This window comes from Rhinoderma darwinii, chromosome 2, assembly GCF_050947455.1.
Source record: "Rhinoderma darwinii isolate aRhiDar2 chromosome 2, aRhiDar2.hap1, whole genome shotgun sequence".
NCBI lineage: Eukaryota > Metazoa > Chordata > Amphibia > Anura > Rhinodermatidae > Rhinoderma > Rhinoderma darwinii.
The window spans coordinates 215,764,772-215,783,899 of NC_134688.1; the positions used below are offsets into that span (position 1 = coordinate 215,764,772).

At 43.8% G+C, this 19,128-nt stretch overlaps 1 protein-coding gene across 3 annotated transcripts in view; it reads right to left on the reverse strand.

The window, feature by feature from the left end:
• The window catches only part of AKAP1 (A-kinase anchoring protein 1), a 53,636-nt gene extending 35,856 nt beyond the window's left edge, over positions 1-17,780 (reverse strand). Inside the window, exons 1-2 of one of the 3 annotated variants that reach the window (XM_075852825.1) lie at positions 17,667-17,780; positions 2,111-4,051 (exon numbers count right to left, since the gene is read on the reverse strand). In XM_075852825.1, coding sequence (XP_075708940.1) covers positions 2,111-4,025 — 1,915 coding nt within the window. In that variant the 5' untranslated portion in view covers positions 4,026-4,051; positions 17,667-17,780. Of the gene's footprint in view, positions 1-2,110; positions 4,052-15,654; positions 15,742-17,503; positions 17,646-17,666 lie in introns of those variants that run through there. The other 2 variants (XM_075852826.1, XM_075852827.1) reach the window with 2 other exon arrangements.
• Between the last annotated feature and the right edge of the window lie 1,348 nt (positions 17,781-19,128).

The window sequence follows — 19,128 nt, forward strand, 5'->3', positions numbered from 1 at the left end:
AAAAATTGATGGCCTATCGTCAGGATAGGCCATCAATGGCTGATTCAGGGTCCGTCCTCCAGAACCCTTGCCGATCAGCTGCTTTAAAGGGGCCAGCAGCACTCCATTCACAAGGAGCTAGTATGGGGAGGAGCGCTCGTTACTCAGATCGCTCGTCCCCATACATTTCTACGTCGACAGTAAGTCTCCCTGTTTACACAGGAAAATATGCTGCCGACAACGATAATATTTTCGACATTTAAAACTATACAATCAGCCGATGAACGAGCGTTTTCTTGCTCATCGGATGATCGTAGCCCTGTTTACACAGGGCAATTATCACTTGTTTGCCCTATAATTGGCCGGTGTAAAAGGGCCTTTACTGACTCCTAATACGGTGTTAAAAACAGTGCCTATATTTAGCAACTTATTGGGGGCCAATTAGTTTCAAGCAGGGCCAACTGTGTTCCAAGTCTCTAACAGGGGACCTTTGATTATAGTCAAACATTCATGGCATATGCCATGAATGTTAAAGGTGGGAAGACCCCGTAAGAAAAGGTTTAGCTGCTGATTGACAGATTTCTCCCTATGCACAGTAAAGCCCTATTTGCAGGCAGAAGAATAAAAATCTGCCTTTGAATTCCTTCAGGAATTTTGAGGCAGATTTTGAACTGCTTGCATGTATTTTTCCAAGTTTTTTGCCCACGGCCATTAAAGCGAATAAAAGGACCGAAGGCAGAAAAAGCAGCGAAAACCGCTCAGAAACCAGTGGCGCAGTTTTCTGCTTCCCATTGATTTAAAGAAAAAAAAAAAACACACGTCTGCCTCCCATTGAACTCAATGGGGGGCAATTTTGGCCGTTTTGTGGTTCTGATTCAGACGTGGTTTCCGCGTCCAAAAAACTGTGGAGGCCAACCCTTAAAAGGAGAAAGATGTCAACCAGCAGTAGGGGGAATCCACAGCTCATTAATAAGCTAAACTCCTGGCTCACAGCACGCTGCAACAAAAAAATATTTATAGATGACACTATTGAAGCAGTGTGCCTGTCACTACTGCATGTTCCTCTCAAGGAAGGCAGCAGAAAGTAGGAGACAGGCTCCCTTTAAAGAGGCTCTGTCCCCACATTATAAGTGCCCTATCTCCTACATAAGGAGATCGGGGCTATAATGTAGGTGACAGTGATGCTTTTTATTTTTAAAAAAACTATCTATTTTCACCATGTTATTAGCGATTTTAGATTTATGCTAATGAGTTGCTTAATGCCCAAGTGGGCGTGTTTTACTTTAGACGAAGTGGGCGTTGTACAGAGGAGTATGACGCTGACCAATCAGCATCATGCACTCATCTCCATTCATTTAGGCAGCGCATAGGCATCCTTTTAGATCACTATGTGCGGTCTTATACTAACACATTACCGATACTGAAGTGTTTAGACAGTGAATAGACATTCCACGGGATGTCTATTCACAATCTCTGCACTTCGTTACTCTGTCTGTGGTAGTTACAGCAGAGGAAGTGTAATCTCGTAACCGGTCATCTACAGCGTAATCTCGCGAGATTACGCTTCCTCTGCTGTAACTACCACAGACAGAGTAACGAAGTGCAGAGATTGTGAATAGACATCCCGTGGAATGTCTATTCACTGTCTAAACACTTCAGTATTGTTAATGTGTTAGTATAAGACCGCACATAGTGATCTAAAAGGATGCCTATGCGCTGCCTAAATGAATGGAGATGAGTGCGTGATGCTGATTGGTCAGCGTCATACTCCTCTGTACAACGCCCACTTGGTCTAAAGTAAAACACGCCCACTTGGGCATTAAGCAACTCATTAGCATAAATCTAAAATCGCTAATGAAGTGGTGAAAACAGATCGTTTTATTAAAATAAAAAGCACTGCTGTCACCTACATTATAGCGCCGATCTCCTTATGTAGGAGATAGGGCACTTATAATGTGGTGACAGAGCCTCTAAGCACTAGTGTCAATTTAAAGAACACCAATCCTAAAAAGGTGCGTGTGATAGAGATAGATAATTTACACACACAGGTTTAATAAATTTACACGCAAGTAATCTAAACACTAGCATGTCAAAAACAAAATAAATTTAAAAAATTTAAAAAAAAGCTAACCTCCTGAGTGATCAACTTCTGTATCGCCAGTCCACGCGCCTTCATTTTTCAAATCAAGAGAACTTCTCTTCACATCTCCGTTACTATATGGTACACTGTTTTCAACTGTCTTTTTAATTTTTTCACTGGAAACCTTAAAAGTCTCCCGTGATAACTCAATGCCTGATGAACTTAATGAGTCATAGGAGCCAACGCCAACACTTGACAGTGCAGTGCTTTGCAATTGATCCTCCATGCTGATACCATCTTCTGACGTACATACGCTAACACTAGAATCTTCCATTGTGGCCTGAGACTCGTCTAGAAAATCTGCATTTTTATGAACTGGACTGAAGTTTGGCGTCACATAGGTCTGTTGCATGGACTTATTTGAAACAATCTGTTCTTCATCTGTTTTTTCAGGACATGAATCCTTAGTTCCTATTGAAATAGTTATGAGTGTCTCAACTAGGGACTCTTCTGTTTGTGTAGATTCACAGGTAGAGTCCATATCACAGTCCATTTCTTTATCAAGTGCTGCAGGGTTTCTGATTTTTTCCTCATGGGGCTGATCTATTTGTGTGGATTCCAGGATAAAGTCCACTTCCTTGACTAATGCAGTGTTTTGGATGGTCTCCCCTTGGGGATGTTCAGTTTGTGAAGATTCACAGGCAGAGTCCATTTCGTTATCAAGTGCTGTATGGGTTCTGATGTTTTCCTCATGAGACTGGACCATGTGTGTGAGTTCCTGGATAAAATCCATTTCCTTGACTATAGCAGTGCATCTGAGGTTCTCTACTTGGGGATGTTCTGTTTGGGTAGATTCACAGGTAGAGTCCATTTCAGCACAACTTTCCCTTACCACATGAACATTTATCTGGTTACGGTCTAGTGTCAACTGCTGACATTCATCATCTTTTGGTAACATCTCTCCATCTGCCTCATCAAGTACTTGACAATAGCCATCTGACACATCACTCGCTGAGCTAGCCAAAATTTCCTGTTTAGCAGCCACAATCACTTTGGATATGATGTTTATGGCCAACTGCTCAACTATCGTCGCCTCATAGTTTCCAAAAAATGTTTTAGCGCTCCCTTCTTCAAACTGTTCACTTTTCTCCAAGCACTGAGAAAAGGCATCCAATATATCAGCACAATTTCCCTCGCTAATTACCTCTGTGCAAGCAGATTTAACATTTGATAGCGGATCGGTTGATCGAGATTCTGCAGTCTCTGAGGTTACAGGTTCAATACGAAGATTGCAACCCATTAGCTCCAAGGAAGGAGACAATTGATCTGGCTTTAGTGGTTTAGACTCTGACCGCAACTCAGGCGGATAAAATCTCGGAAACTGGGCACTATTGTTGCCCATTTCTCCCATAGACAAGATGGCCTCATCAGCAACAGACTGAGGACACTGTAGTAGAACAGACATTTTAACCACTGTTTCTAGCTCATCAATACAAGTATGTTCACCATCTTCAGTAGAAGGCACCACGTGCAGTTGTTCTGAGGGTATACTCTGGAAATACTCTGTAGATGTGGTACATACTTTATCTGCATCCACTAAACACAGCTCAATATCACATTCCACCGAAGACTGTTCTAATGAATCCAAAATAATATCTTGGACATCAGAATCCCCACTTAAAATATTCTCAGCGCAGTCAGACCGCACATCAATCAAGGCTACCGGAGGCACGAAGCATCTGCCCTGTGGAGTGCTTGCCACTCTGTCCTCTATACCACATTGAATTTCCAAAGTGGGGCCAAGTTCTGTCAGGGCACTGTTTGCTTGCAAGTCTGTGGGGGCAGTTACACGCTTGTGTTTACTATGGCTATCGTCTTTCTTCCTTGAAAAGAACCACCACCAACCAAGAAGTGCCAGAACTCCAGGGATGGTGTAGGGCAGAATTACACGCAAGCGCAGTGCCATTTTTTAAAAGGGCTCCTCAATGAAATCTGTAAGAAAAAAAAAAAAGTGAAACAAGCTCAAAATGAAAGCGAATATCTGAAGTGATATCTTTCATGGACTGATAGTGTACAAGATATATGCAAATTGACAGCAATGTACATACTCTACCCACAAAAGGTAATTCCACTCACAACATACTAGGCAATCCATATCTAAAAAGGTAAAGTTTTAGGCCCCATACTCACTTCAGTTTTTTCCTTCAGGGTGCTAGCCGTTTTTCTGATGGCTAGTACACTGACCCATTCATTTCAATGGGGCCATGCACATTTCAGGTTTTTTTGACGGTCCTGTTGCTCCGTTCCGATCCAAAGTAGAGCATGTCCTACTTTGGTCCGAGATTCCGTGACCGTGAGGCCCATGCAAGTCAATGGGGCCGTCAAAAAAACTGAAGGCACACGGAAGGCATCAGTGAGATGTCCGTGTGTGACGTAGCCGTTGCCTAGCAACGGCCGGGCAGAAATACATTACAGAAATATTACACTAATCGGCAGCCACTTGTCTATCAATCACTGATAGAGAAAAGAGGCTGCCGATTAAAAATAAAAATCAGTTCATACGTACCCGGTCGTTGTCTTGGTGACGAGTCCCTCTTCTTCCTCCAGTCCGACCTTCCTGTATGACGCGGCAGCCTGTGATTGGCTGCAGAGGCGGTCACGTGGGATGAAGCGTCATCCCTGGAGGCCGGCCTTCTGACGTGCGTGACCGCCACTACAGCCTGTGATTGGCTGCAGCGGCGACATGGATTAAACATCGCTGGAGGCCGGACAGGAGGAAAGTAAATATGAAATTATTTTTTTTTATTACATTAAAATTGTGTTTCGCCGAGCATTGTACTGTCCAGGGTGCTGAAAGAGTTACTGCCGATCTGTGCAGCCCATTAACTCTCACCACCCTGGACAGTACCATGCTCGGCGCACGGAAACACGGAGTGCACATGGCCGCTAAAACAGGCACACGGATCCGTCACAAACGGCCGTGAAAAACGTGTTGGAAGTGTAGGAAGCACGAGGACTAATAGTGATAACTTTTAGCTCAGGAATAGTCATGACAAATAAGTAGACCACCATTGTCACGTGTTTGACAGCGATGGCTGCTAGCAGTTCATGGAAAACCGTTCTAGTCAGCATTTAGTAAATTTTAACAATTCAACAAAACTGAATTTATTTTCGGAGGGTCTGTGTTTTTAGGTCAGGTGTAATTCAAAAATACAGACTAGATAAGGCTGTGTTCACATCAGAGTTCGTTTTCCGTTCATGGGTTCCATTGCAGCTTTCCATCGGACGAACTCACGAACGGAAAGCCAAACGGAAACTAAAGCTTCCGTTTGCATTACCATTGATTTCAAAGGTAATGTTTCCGTTCCGTAAGGTTTCAGGTTTTATAGCTTTCCTCAGGACGCAAATCGTTAAATTCAATGCTGGAGAAAGGAGCCGACAGCTCCTTGTTCCAGTATTCACTATCCCGCGGGCGACTCGGCACAGACAGGCGCGATGTAGTGATGTCATCGCGCCAGTCTGCGCTGAGCCACACACTGCAGACCAGAGGAGCATAAGGATCACTTCCACCCGTTGTGGGAATGGGGATATGAGAGTATTTACATTAGGCAGTATTTGGGCTGCGTGGAGGCCGCTATGGGGGGGGGGGCATTATACTGCATGGGGGCTTTATACCGTGTGGAAGGCAGCTATAGGGGCAGTATCCCACGTAGGGGAGGGGGGCATTCTGTGTGGGAGGCACTAAGGGGCAATTATACTGAGTGGGGGAGAAGGCTTTAGAATGACTACAAAGATGGAAGACCTGGGGGCGTTCATTAGGCCCCCAGGCAGTTACCCCAAACATCAGCACCCTGCAATGGCATCACGGGAAGGGGGTGACGAGAGGCTAATATAGGGGATTGCCCCCTTCTTTCTACCGCTTTAAATGCTGCGGTTAGTATTGACTGCGGCATATAAGGGGTTAAACAAGTGCAATCACGCTCAAGCGATATCCCGCAGCCGACATCTGTGTTGTAAAGAGTGTGGGCTCAGCATGTGCACGCTCCATACTTCCCCTACCTGGCTATGATATAGGCATATGTCGGGAAGGGGACTAGACACAAAAGTAAGAGGAGGCATCAGCGACATATGACAGTTAGCCAGGTAGCCGAAATATGGAGTGGGCTCACGGGCTGAGCCCACTCCATACAACATAGGTGTTGGCTGTATGTCAGCGACCACACCATTTAAATAAATAGTGAAATGAAGGGGGGGGGGGTGTCAAACCTCTCTAACAGCCCATCACACCCCTCCCACAATGCGATTGCGGGGAGCAGAAGTGAAGCTCTCAGAATTTGGCAGCACAACATTTTTTTTTACTTTCTTCCTTGTAAAAGTAGTAAAATATATGAAGCACTATATAAATTTGGCATTGCCATAATCATATTGACCTGCAGAATAAAGTTAAGTCATTTTAATTGCACAGTGAACGCCATTTGTGGGGTTTCCTACTCCACAAATCATTTTTTTTCCATTTCCTAGTACAATAAATGGTGCCATGAAAAACTACAACTCCCTCCAAAAATAAAGCCCCATAGCACTATGTCGACTAAACAATAAAAAAAAGCCTTGGTTTCTGGAAAGTGGGGAGGAAAAAAAAATGAAAATCTGAAAACTGGCTGGGGCGAAAAGGGGTTAAAGGTAATTGATGAAGAGGTTTAAGAGGAGAAAACATGACATGTCCAATTCATTCAATTTTTTTATTTCTTAGGTCAGAGTATAAAAGGTCACATAAATGCATGATTTTAAGTGTATGTTTTCACAGTGCTAATAGTGGCTGTGAACAAGTCTAGCCCTTGCAGACAGAACTAAGCTTCCTTTTGACTAATATGTAGAGGGATCACTTATTTATAAAAGCAGACCGGCTTCTGTATTTCTTCACAATCCAGAGCTCGCCCCTGTTGTCCTGCCTACATGTAGTGGATGTCAGGCTGTAAGCTGACTGGCTACAGTAAACAGTCCTTATACACATACCCTTGTAGGGTAAGCTAGCAGTTTCAAGATCATGTGCGCAACATTCGTGTTTAGCTGCAAGCTGAAAAAAAAATATATATCAAAAGCAAGGTACACAATCCTATGAAAATAAAAAGCTCCTTTTAGTCAAGCTTTTTGCTTCAACAGAATATATAGAACATGCACTTTAGATCCAGTTTGCACTGATATACTTGACTGGTGGTGGACCTTGAGTGCCGTTATATCTGTGAGGTCTCCTAAGCAGCCTGATCTGACCAGAGTGTAATAGAAGCTCTGTTTGGGGATATCGTTTTCTATGAATTCATTAATGAGATTTTCAAATAAAAAGTTGGGTAAATGCAGCCAGAACTAAGATAAAGACTAAGTCCTGCTTCCCTCCACCCAGAGTAGTTGACAGCTTGTCTTGTACGAGTTTGTATAAAGAAGATGTCAAACACTCATTTTTCTTTAAGCTCTCGCAGCATTTATATGGCTTTTTACATGAAAATCCAAAAAACATAGAAAAATGTAAGCCCTCGAGCGCCACATCTACCCATCTTTCATATATCATCCTCAGATAGGGGGGCATAGGAGACAGGACAGAGCCACTTTAAATTTTCAGTATGTCTTTACTATTGGAATATGACAAAGAAGGGCCCATATTTATGTAGACTGAAGTTTCATATGCCAATCCTAGACTCAAGAAGCCTGCTAGAGTATGATGCACCAATTTTATTGTATGCTATAATTTATGCCAATTTCTGGTATAAATTGTAGTAAAATTTGTCTGGCTGTGGGTAGCCCTGCCCCTATTGTTACGCTCAACCCATATTTTAAAGTGACGAGAGCAGCATAAAGGGGTAAAATGTTGCAAAACAGCCTTGAGCCAATATTTGACTTCTGCCAGAAAACTGACGGAAATTGCTTTAAGATGACCTTTCACTAGGTTATAAAAGTTGAACTGGTTAACTGACCTAAATAGCACTGTCTTCCTGATTCCAGTGCGGCTTCTTCTCTTCTTCCATCCCAGAGATATGGCCCTCTGCTTTGTTGGCTCCCTATATGCCAATTTACTGTAGTTAGCCAACGGGGTGGAGCTAGCTTCCCTGCCTCTGATGCTGACCATTTAGTGCAAGGCAGCATGGGGGTAGTGAGCACCCTGTTGGCCAACAGAAGCAAAATCGCATATAGGGAGCTAGTCTCTGGAACAGGGGAACTCAGGAAAAAAAAAAACCTAGTGACAGGTTCTTTTAAAGGGGTTATCCCATCACATACATTTATGACATATCCACATAATATGCCATAAATGTCAGATAGATGCAGATCCCACCTTGGGGACCCGCACCTCTCTAGAACAGGGCCCCCTAAACCCCATTCTACCTTTTCCTGCTCCCTCCCCAGCCACTTCCTCACTATTTGGTCGGGAGTTACGAAAACAGCATGTTTCGCTGAGCTACGCTGTTTCCGTAACTACCATTCAGTTCTATGGGAAACAGCGTAACTCATGGTCGGAATTCACAAAGAATGGTAGAACAGGGTTCTTGGGGCAAAGTTCTGATAGGTGGGGGTCCCAGAAGTGGGACCTGCATCTAACATTTCTGATATATCCTGTGGATAGGTCATTAAAGAGGCTTTGTCACCAGATTTTGCAACCCCTATCTGCTATTGCAGCAGATCGGCGCTGCAATGTAGATTACAGTAACGTTTTTATTTTTAAAAAACGAGCATTTTTGGCCAAGTTATGACCATTTTCATATTTATGCAAATGAGGCTTGCAAAAGTACAACTGGGCGTGTTTAAAGTAAAAGTACAACTGGGCGTGTATTATGTGCGTACATCGGGGCGTGTTTACTACTTTTACTAGCTGGGCGTTGTGTATAGAAGTATCATCCACTTCTCTTCAGAACGCCCAGCTTCTGCCAGATCACGCTGTGACGTCACTCACAGGTCCTGCATCGTGTCAGACGAGCGAGGACACATCGGCACCAGATCCTACAGATGATTCTGCAGCAGCATCGGCGTTTGCAGGTAAGTCAATGTAGCTACTTACCTGCAAACGCTGATGCTGCTGCAGAATCAACTGTAGCCTCTGGTGCCAACACGATGCAGGACCTGTGAGTGACGTCACAGATCTGCACTGCCAGAAGCTGGGCGTTCTGAAGAGAAGTGGATGATACTTCTCATCAGAACGCCCAGCTAGTAAAAGTAGTAAACACGCCCCGATGTACACACAATACACACCCAGTTGTACTTTTACTTTTCAACACGCCCAGTTGTACTTTTGCAAGCCTCATTTGCATAAAGATGAAAATGGTCATAACTTGGCCAAAAATGCTCGTTTTTTAAAAATAAAACCGTTACTGTAATCTACATTGCAGCGCCTATCTGCTGCAATAGCAGATAGGGGTTGCAAAATCTGGTGACAGAGCCTCTTTAAGTTCTCTCATGGGAAAACCCCTTTTAAAGATTCTCCCTTTTTTTTTTTTTTTCTTAACATTTAACATTGTCAAGTGAAGAAATTTGAAATTCCTCTATCAAGTGGAGTTCAAACACACTTTATTGATCAGTTGATCAAACTGTTCCTGTCAAACTGTGCAAGGTTAAAAATGATATACAAATTACTGACAACAGTTGAATGACCTTTAATGACACTTAGTATTTTCCCTTTTGTTCTTCCTTTCATAACTATTTTTTCATTGACAAGGCCATCAAGAGTTTTTCTTGTGGGAGGAGTTGTAGCTTTTAATGCCACCATTTAATATACCATATAATGTACTGGGAAACTTCAGAAATTATTTACTGCAACAGCTAATTTGTGTTACTCTGTGCCTGGTCAGTCTTTTGCTCTTCTCCCCCTCCCCTCTCCATAGGCTTCTTTCGGCAGGCTGTGACCAGACATTCCCCCACCTTCTGAAGTCCAATTCTGTAACTAGGGATCGATCTTTCTTGACAATAGGGGGTGGACATCATATTTTAGGAAAGGAGACAACTAGTGGCAGTATCACATGTAAACCTAGTGGTAGTAACTTCACTTATGTATAGTATATTGTGTTTACCGATTCCTAAAGCTTTGCCTGCAGCACGGCTTAATAGGGGTACAAAGATGGCAGACCCGGGGGCCTTCATCAGGCCCACAGGTTGCCATAACCATTGGCCCACCACAACCACATTGGCGCCAATAGGTGGGGCTGTCTCGCTCTTTCTAACGGTTTAGATCCCACGGTCGCTATTGACCACAGCATTTAAGTGGTTAAACAGGTGTCCGCTGTAACATGCGGCTGACACCCGCATTGTATGGAGCTTGCTCAGCCCGTGAGGCTGCTCCATACAACCTCCCTCTATGAAATACATGTACCATGCACACAATTCCTTGGGCACGGCGCTGTAAGACAAGTCCGCTGTATGGGGCCACAGAGCACTCCGTGTACTGCCTCTGAGGCATTGTATTTTCCCCTAGAAGAATTGCCACAATTCTTCTCACGGTCATGTACTTAAAGCCTAAAGGCTCTTTTACACCGGTTGGTGCAGCAAGCGCCGATCAACGAGACATCATTGATTGGAGCGCGCTTGCTCCTGTCACACGAAGCTATGGATGGGGACAAGCGGTCGTTACTCTGATGGCTCGTCCCCATCCATGTCGACAGTGCGTCTCCGTTTACACAGGGAGACGTGCTGCCGACAACTATAATCTTTTACTTTTTTTAAATTATAGGACAAGCAGATGATAGTGCGTTCCCTCGTTCATCTGCTTATGGTTCCCGTTTACACAGGGCAATTATCGCCAACAGTATATATACACTAGTCTGCCCGATAATAGTCCTATGTAAAAACCCCCTTATGGCCGACTTCACATTATGATCCTCTATACTGTATGTCTTTTGTAAAACCTTAAGTCTGAGGGTATGTTCACATGCAAAGTCAAAAACTGCTGAAAAGTACAGAGCGGCTTATCAGAGAAAACAGTCTGCTTGTCAGCCGATTTTGAAGCTGAAAATTAAGCTTCTTTTAATTTGAGGCATTATTCAGTGTTCAATGGAAAATCAGCTCCAAAAAATGACTCAAGTAGTGACAGGTTACTTCTTTTTACGGAGCATCTATTTACACGCCTTTTTTTTTTCTTTAGAACAGTGGCGTAAAAAGAAGCTCCATATAAACTAAATGCCATTTTTCCCATTGATTTCAATGGGCAGATGTTCGTACGCGTTCAGCTACTGTTTTTTCAGGGTGTTTACGCCCCGAAATACGCCTGAAAACATACCAGTTAGAGTATGTTCACACACAGGCAGGAGATTGCAGATTTTCGGCAAAAAAAAATCTGCAGATGTGTGTTTTAAAAAACACGGGTAAGTCCATCGTAGAAATCCGCAGCAAACCGTGCACTTTTGCTGTGCATAGTGCATAGTGCAGTGGAAACACTGAAGTTTCACTTGTGAATTTATTGTGACGCATTAAAGGAAAGGTGTCAAGAAAAAAAAAATGTTTGTTATTGCTTTTAGTAGGTCATTAAAATAAATTTTATTTATTTGTGTTGTCATTTTTTCTCTCTTTTACTGCTCTATGGGGGCTGCCATTTGTTTTTCATCTCTGTATGTGTCGATTAACGACACATACAGAGATGGAATACAGCACATATATCCCCATAGAGAATGCGAACGGGAGCCATTCCATTCACTATAGCGTACGCCGTCTGTGTGGGAACGTTGCATGCGCCGCTCCCACACAGTCCAAAAGGAAGGGCTTCGGCAGAGCTACATCCGGCGCCATTTTCATGTGGACCGGAAGCCGCGGCCGGACAGTAAGATGACTACTTCCGGTCACGGCTTCCGTCCATATGTTCAGAAGCAAGGACTAGGAGCGGAGGCAGTGACAGCCAGTGGCGGCGGCAGGTAAGTTGTGTGTGTGTATGTTCGTGTTATACTGTCTGATTACCACTGTATCTAATCCTCATACACTGTGCATTCGCTCAAAAAATGGCGGCACACAGTGTAGGAGGTTTGAACATTCAACCCCCTCCTTTCTCCTGGCACTAGCAAGGATAAAGGAGGGGGGATTGTGTGAGGATACTAGAGCGAGTGTGTCCAATTTTGCAGCATAAAGCAATGAGGTTGCTTTACCACATGCCAATGCTGCAATTTTGGGAATTGCTCCCTCTAGTGACCAGCACATGGAAATGTTAGAAATTAGAATCTAATTTAGAATATTTCCTGACTTGTGAAAAAATTAAACTAGAACAATGTGTAATCATTTATACACTAACAGTTTAACTAAAAAAAAATATATATATATATTTTTTTTTTCTAGTGACACATTCCCTTTAAGTGTAGAAAACTTAACATGCACCTGCTGACTTCCAGCTGTTTATAATGAGTCTCCGTTGTGTAAACGCTGTACAAACAGAAACAAAACAAACTCGTGTGTATTAGGCTATGTTCACACGGGGTCTTTTGCCGAGTTTGACGCGGAAACCGCGTCGCAAAACTCGGCAGAAACGGCCCGAGAACGCCTCCCATTGATTTCAATGGGAGGCGTCGGCGTCTTTTTCCCGCGAGCAGTAAAACTGCCTCGCGGGAAAAAGAAGCGACATGCCCTATCTTCGGGCGCTTCCGCCTCCGACCTCCCATTGACTTCAATGGGAGGCAGGAGAAAGCGTGTTTTCTGCCCGCGGCGCTCAATGGCCGCGGGCGAAAAACGGCGCGATCATTGCTATTCACACGGAGTATTTTGGGGGAGGAATATCTGCCTCAAAATTCCGTTTGGAGCTTTGAGGCAGATATTCCTCCCCCAAAATACTCCGTGTGAACATAGCCTAAGTGTGGAATTTACTCTGTCACCAGATTATAAGCGCCCTATCTCCTACATAATCTGATCGGCACTGCAATGTAGAGAACAGTAGTTTTTATTTTGAAAAACGATCAATTTTGAGCAAGTTATGAGCAATTTTAGATTTATGCTAATTACTTTAATAGACAATTGGGCGTTTTTTACCAACTGGGTCGTTGTAAAGAGAAGTGTATGACGCTGACCAATCAGCGTCATACACTTCTATACAATAAATTTTCAGCTGTAATCGCAGCACAGCGTGATCTCGCTGTGCTGTCACATACTCCCACTTTACATTTACCAAAGTGTCTTGAGAATGAATAGACATCGCTTTCAGCCAGGATGCGATGTCTATTCATACACCGGTAAAGTTTCTGTGAATGACAGCACAGCGTGATATCGCAAGATCACGCTGTGTGAGTAAGTCCCGCAGAAACTTTACCGAAGTGTCGGAAGTGTGAATAGACATCGCGTCCTGTCTGTATGCGATGTCTATTCATTCTCCAGACACTCTGGTAAAGTTAATGCGGGAGTATATGACAGCACAGAGTGATCTCGCGAGATCACGCTGTGCTGCAATTACAGCTAAAAATGAATGGAGAGAAGTGTATGACGCCGATTGGTCACTGATAGGTCAGCGTCATACACTTCTCTTTACAACTCCCAGTTGGTAAAAAGGTAAGAAACGCACAGTTGTGTATTAAGACACTAAATAGCATAAATCTAAAATAGTTCATCGCTTGCTCAAAATTGATCGTTTTTCAAAATAAAAACTTATAATCTGGTGACAGAGCCTCTAAGTCTTTGGCCCAAACACGCAGCATCTCTGCTCGGAACACGCGGCATAAATTGACATGCCAACGACCTTAGATTAAAATCCTCCATAATCCATACCTCCCACTCCCGTCTCCAAGATTTTTCTCGTGCTGCACCAGTCCTCTGGAATGCGCTACCCCAGACAATCAGATTAATTCCCAATATCCACAGTTTTAAACGTGCCCTGAAAACACATCTATTTAGGCAGGCCTATAACATTCCCTAATCTGACTCCTTTCCATTGCCCCCCTTTTAGATCAGTCATCAGAATAAGATTCCGTAACACTCCTCTTCATGTCCGTCATACACGGATACTGCCTGGTGACCGGCTCATGCAGCTTTATGTGTACCACCCATGTGTATAAAAAATGGCTGGACTATTGTACAGAACAAACACTTAAAATTTGTGTCTCCTTTATTTCCTCATAGATTGTAAGCTCTTGCGAGCAGGGTCCTCACTCCTCTGGTTTGAGTTGTAAATTAACATTGTCACTATGTAATGTCTGATATTGTTTGTTTCATGTTCCCTCTAAATTGTAAAGTGCTGCGTAATATGTTGGCCCTATATAAATAATTATTATTATTGTTGACATGCTGCGGATTTGAAATTCGCACCACAAAGCACTTTCCACACAAATTATCTGTGTATTTTTTCCACAGCGTGCAGTTTAAATTTGCGGAAAATCCATAGCGCTTACGCTGTGTGGCAACTCAGCCTAAAGACTGGTTTACATGTCTAGATTTTTATCCCCATAACAAGCGCTGAAATCAATTTGCGCTCATTTAAAGGCTCTTTATATGGGGCAATAAGAACTGTATGGAGACGAAGGATCGTTAATACAATTGCGTTCAGACCCCATACAGTTAACATATTGCAAGAAGAACATACCCTGTTTACACAGGGAGATGTGCTAACAAACAACGATGATTTTTAAGGGTGTATAAAGTGCGATCAGCTGATGAACAAGCTTGTTAGTCTGTAGATCACTACCCTGTTTACACATTGCATTAGTAAAAGGGAAAAATTCACTTTTTGATGGGAAAAGACAAACCGGAGAGTCTTAGGCTGTGGTTACACAATGGCAGTTTCAATACAGAATGTTTGCATTTTTATTTCTTTTTTTGCCAATTCCAGTTTGCTTGGAGAAAAAAAAAAAAAAAGTGCTGTACCACTTTTGCTCCCATTGGATCCAGTCCCAGAAAAAAAGAAACTAGAACAACTGTGGCACTACACCACATACTGTACCAGATGCTTTTTATTTAAACAGAAAAAAAACCGTCAATGTCTACAATTATTGAACCGGTTGTACTTTCTATTAGCGGAGTCTAAACTTGTGCTCTTCCCCATCTGATCTCTCAAGCCACTACATAATTCATGCTTCAACACCAAGGCTGAACAGCAGATCTGCTTAAACGTGAACTAAAGGTTTCACTCCTGTGATAAGAACGTTCACACTGGCAGGCTTTTGCAAACAAACCTAGGCTGTGCCAGCGGTCTCCTAATAAACCTGCTAAACTTCTGACTGACGACACAGCAAGCAAAGCACACTAGAAAGTGCCTGGACTAGCCTTAATAAGTGCAAGCCACACAAGTTAGTATATGTAGTCTATTTGTGGCTGCATTGTACATTCCCATAGAAATGAATGGAGAAAGTGACGCAAATGCACGATTACCTCCACATTGATGACAGCGATAAGCTATTGACGTCCTATCCAGAGGAAAGGCCATCAATTCTTAGAAACTGGAACACCCCTTTAACAGCCCACTTGGTTTTTGTAGCTAGGCAATGAGAACATCCACAAACCTCAAATCAACCCAAACTGAATTGATGCACACAGCATTGCTTAGCGTGAGGACTTTGCACAGTGGCCTACAGCTTCCTAAAAAGGAACCTGTCAGCAGTTTTGAGGTCTCAAAACTGCTGACAAGGTGAACTAAGGAAAAGTTAAGGGCATTTTAAACTTACCTTTTTTCTTGGTCATGCAAGTTGCATGACCGAGAAAGTCATGTTTAACTTCCCCCAGAGCAACGATCACAAGTGCAACTGAGGCAGGACTTTATCTGCTGAGGGGAAAACATTATGGTAATAATGGCATGCCTTGGGGAATGATTATTACGGATTTGTACCACATGGATCTGTAAAACTACTATGTGAACTAGCCCTTAGGCAATAGCAACCACGTTTTAGGCACAGTGGCCACCCAGCTGCTGCTATTTGTGGAGTCCTGGTAGACAGCAGACATTAAAGTGTAGCTAAATGTTTGACAAACTTCTGACATTTCATAGTGACATGTCAGAAGTTTGGATTGGTGGGGGTCCGAGCACTGAGTGTGAGCGCTCAGCAGCTTCATGTCTGCTCGGCTTTTTCCGGAAAGCCGATGTATCGGAGTATGGGCTCAGACTTTCCATTGAGTGCGTACACCAATACATTTAATTTCCAGAAAAAAAACAGACACGAAGCGGCTGAGCACTCACACGAGCGCTTCAGCCGCTCCGTTCTAGCGATTGGTGGGGGTCTCTATGCTCGGACCCCCACCAATCCAAACTTATGACACGTCAGAAGTTTGTCAAAGGTTTAGCTACACTAACACGCTGTAGGTCAAAGAACAAAAAAAAGTGATATTTGAATGCATAAGTTCACAAAGTTACTGTTAATTAAAACAGGTTTCTTTTAATTCAACTAATTATGTTTTGATTTCAAATCCTCCCATAAATGTCTCAACTCCATTATAAGCAGCGATCAGATCCATTTGTTCCCTACTAGAGATATTCTGGTTAAACTCAACGCCAGTCCTTCAAGGGAGGACTGTAAGAATCTAACATAGGATGAAAACCATTCCAGATAAATCACTCACAGAACGGTTCCAGCGTTGGGGTAACCACTTGTGACTGATTTAGAAGGCTGCAGCAGGTGTATAAACAATAGTGCTATACATAGTTACCTGCCACTGGGCTATTTACCACCTGAGGGTTATGTGGATCAAAATAACAGCTCTAGAAGGTAAAAAAAACCTTCTAGAAATATACAGTCCTATTGTGACAAAGCTGAGGTAATGGCCTCAGACTGCCATGTGTTGATGGTGGCACTTGTTGGGAGAGCTGGGATCCTGTACAATGTCATACCCTGTAACAGAACACTGTTCACACACGGGCAGTTGTCCTCGGTGCAGGTAACATGGAACAGTGCTGATGACCTTTGAGCCTGACCGTGCTGGTTTGGGTGACCTTGGTGAAGCACCTCTGGTAACACTGCTACCACACCAACTTGTACCCTGAAGGTGAACGTGTCTCAGTACTGGCAATGGCGAGAGCACTGAGCTAGTGAACCCTCCATTAGCAAAACTTCCTCCACAGCTGTTTAGAGTGGCTCGGGGGCCGTGTCACCATGAAAGGGATTACATTATATCTTACGACGAGGTCACCCCGCGGCCTCCATATATAAACGTATAAATAAATATACCAGTCTATGGATATAAATAGATTCCTGCCCAGCGTGATGGCAGGTTCTATTAATAGACGCCAGGCCCACCATCCCTGCACGATGCCTGGGGGGGATGCACTGCTGCCAGTGTCACTGCCAACTACAAACTATGCACGTGTTTAGCGCCCACAACCGGGAAATCACAGAGCCCAGCTCCTCTGACTGACACCACCCCTTCCCCGTACGCTCTGCCTCTCCTGTGTACTGAGGCTCGCACACACGTGGGCGCACCAGAAGGACACATGCCGAGAGGTCACCCGGCACAGAATGTCGCCAACATACACAAGCATCTATCGCACTGTACCCACTACCAGCTACCAGCCTCACAACTCACCGGCCACACGGGGAATGCTCCCTAAGCACACTTCAGAGCTAGGGTAGATACAAAAACCAGGCACTGCAAAACGTAGAGGGCCACACTGCAGCCGAGCAGGGAACACCGCGCTCTCCTCCCCGCGCATACACTCGCACCTGGGACATAGCGGCCTCGAACTCACCTAAGCCGGGCGCTTGCGGCTCACTGCTCCGAACACCGTCTGAGGGGCGTGGAAAACGGAGGAGGAGCGCTTGTGCTTCTTTCCACGCCTCGACCAATCAGCTCCCAGGGGCAGGGGCTGCGTCACAAAGAGCGGAAAAAAAAGAACAACACAGCGCACATTAGTAGCGAGGAAAGCTGCCCGGATTCGAACTTGAACGCGTTACGTCAAGGAGGATTCTCGCAGTGACGTCGCTTCCTTTTCCTATGTGGGATTCATGGGGTAGGGATTTTTCCTTAGTTGGAGTCGATTCGGTTGCACTAGTTTATCGTGTTACTAAATGGCGGGTAGTTTCACTTCACACAATTAATTTATACCAGTCAGGTGTTTTGTTCATCATTGGGTTAAATTCTTTCTGGAAAGTGACATCTGGGAGATTCCGAGAAGCAAAACATCCACTCCGCCTATTCATATCGGTCACACCTCCCAACATAAGGCCTCCTTCATCACACCCTAAAAGGAATAGAGACCCCAAACAAACAGATTCCAAGACCCCCTAAACTAATCCGCACATACAAGGAATTTGACATTGTTTTTTTTTTTTTTTTTTCTTAAATAGTACCACAAATTATGTGTTCACGCACCATGTTTTTTCTGGTAGAAAAAAAGGTCTCTACTAAAGTTCCATTAGGCTACCGGGTCATATACAGGGTGATTCTAAAAGGATGGTGTAGTTAACATCAGAGGTAAATGGCCAGTGACTGAAATCAAAGAAAAACTGCCTTAGTTGCCCATAGCAACCAATCACAGCACAGCTTTCAAGAGCCAGATTTGAAATGTGCTTACATAGCGTGACATAAGATGGCGACATCAAGAAAAAGCTTTATGCGTATTGGAATTTGCAAGAACGGGGTCTGTTGTGACAGTACAGCGAAACTTTCTGAATACATTTGGTAAATGTTTTCCGCATTGAAACTGCATTTGGCACTGGGTGTTTACGTCACGGGAAAAGTCCGGGCTGCCCAAAGGCTTAGGAAGGTACAGCGAACAGGATTGGAGCCTTGTACGATCTTAGTCCTAGAAAGTCGACCAGGCTGACTGGTACAGGTGCCACAAACCACGGTATGGCGTATCTTCCGAAAACGTCTGCATTGTGAGGGTATGTTCACACTGTCTATTTTGGGCCGTTTTTTGTGCCGTAAATGGCCAAAAAATCAGAAGCAGAACGCCTCCAAACATCTGCCTATTGATTGCAATTGGAAAAATGGCGTTCTGTTCCGACGGGCCGTTTTTTTTACGTGGCCGTTTTGAAAAACGGCCGCATAAAAAAACGGCCATGAAAAAGAAGTGCAGGTCACTTCTTGGGACGTTTTTGGAGCAGTTTTTCATAGACTATTGAAAACAGCTCCAAAAACGGCCGTAAAAAGCGCATCGAAAATCGCGATTGGAAGAGGACAAAGTTGCTGACAGGCTGGTGTTCGGC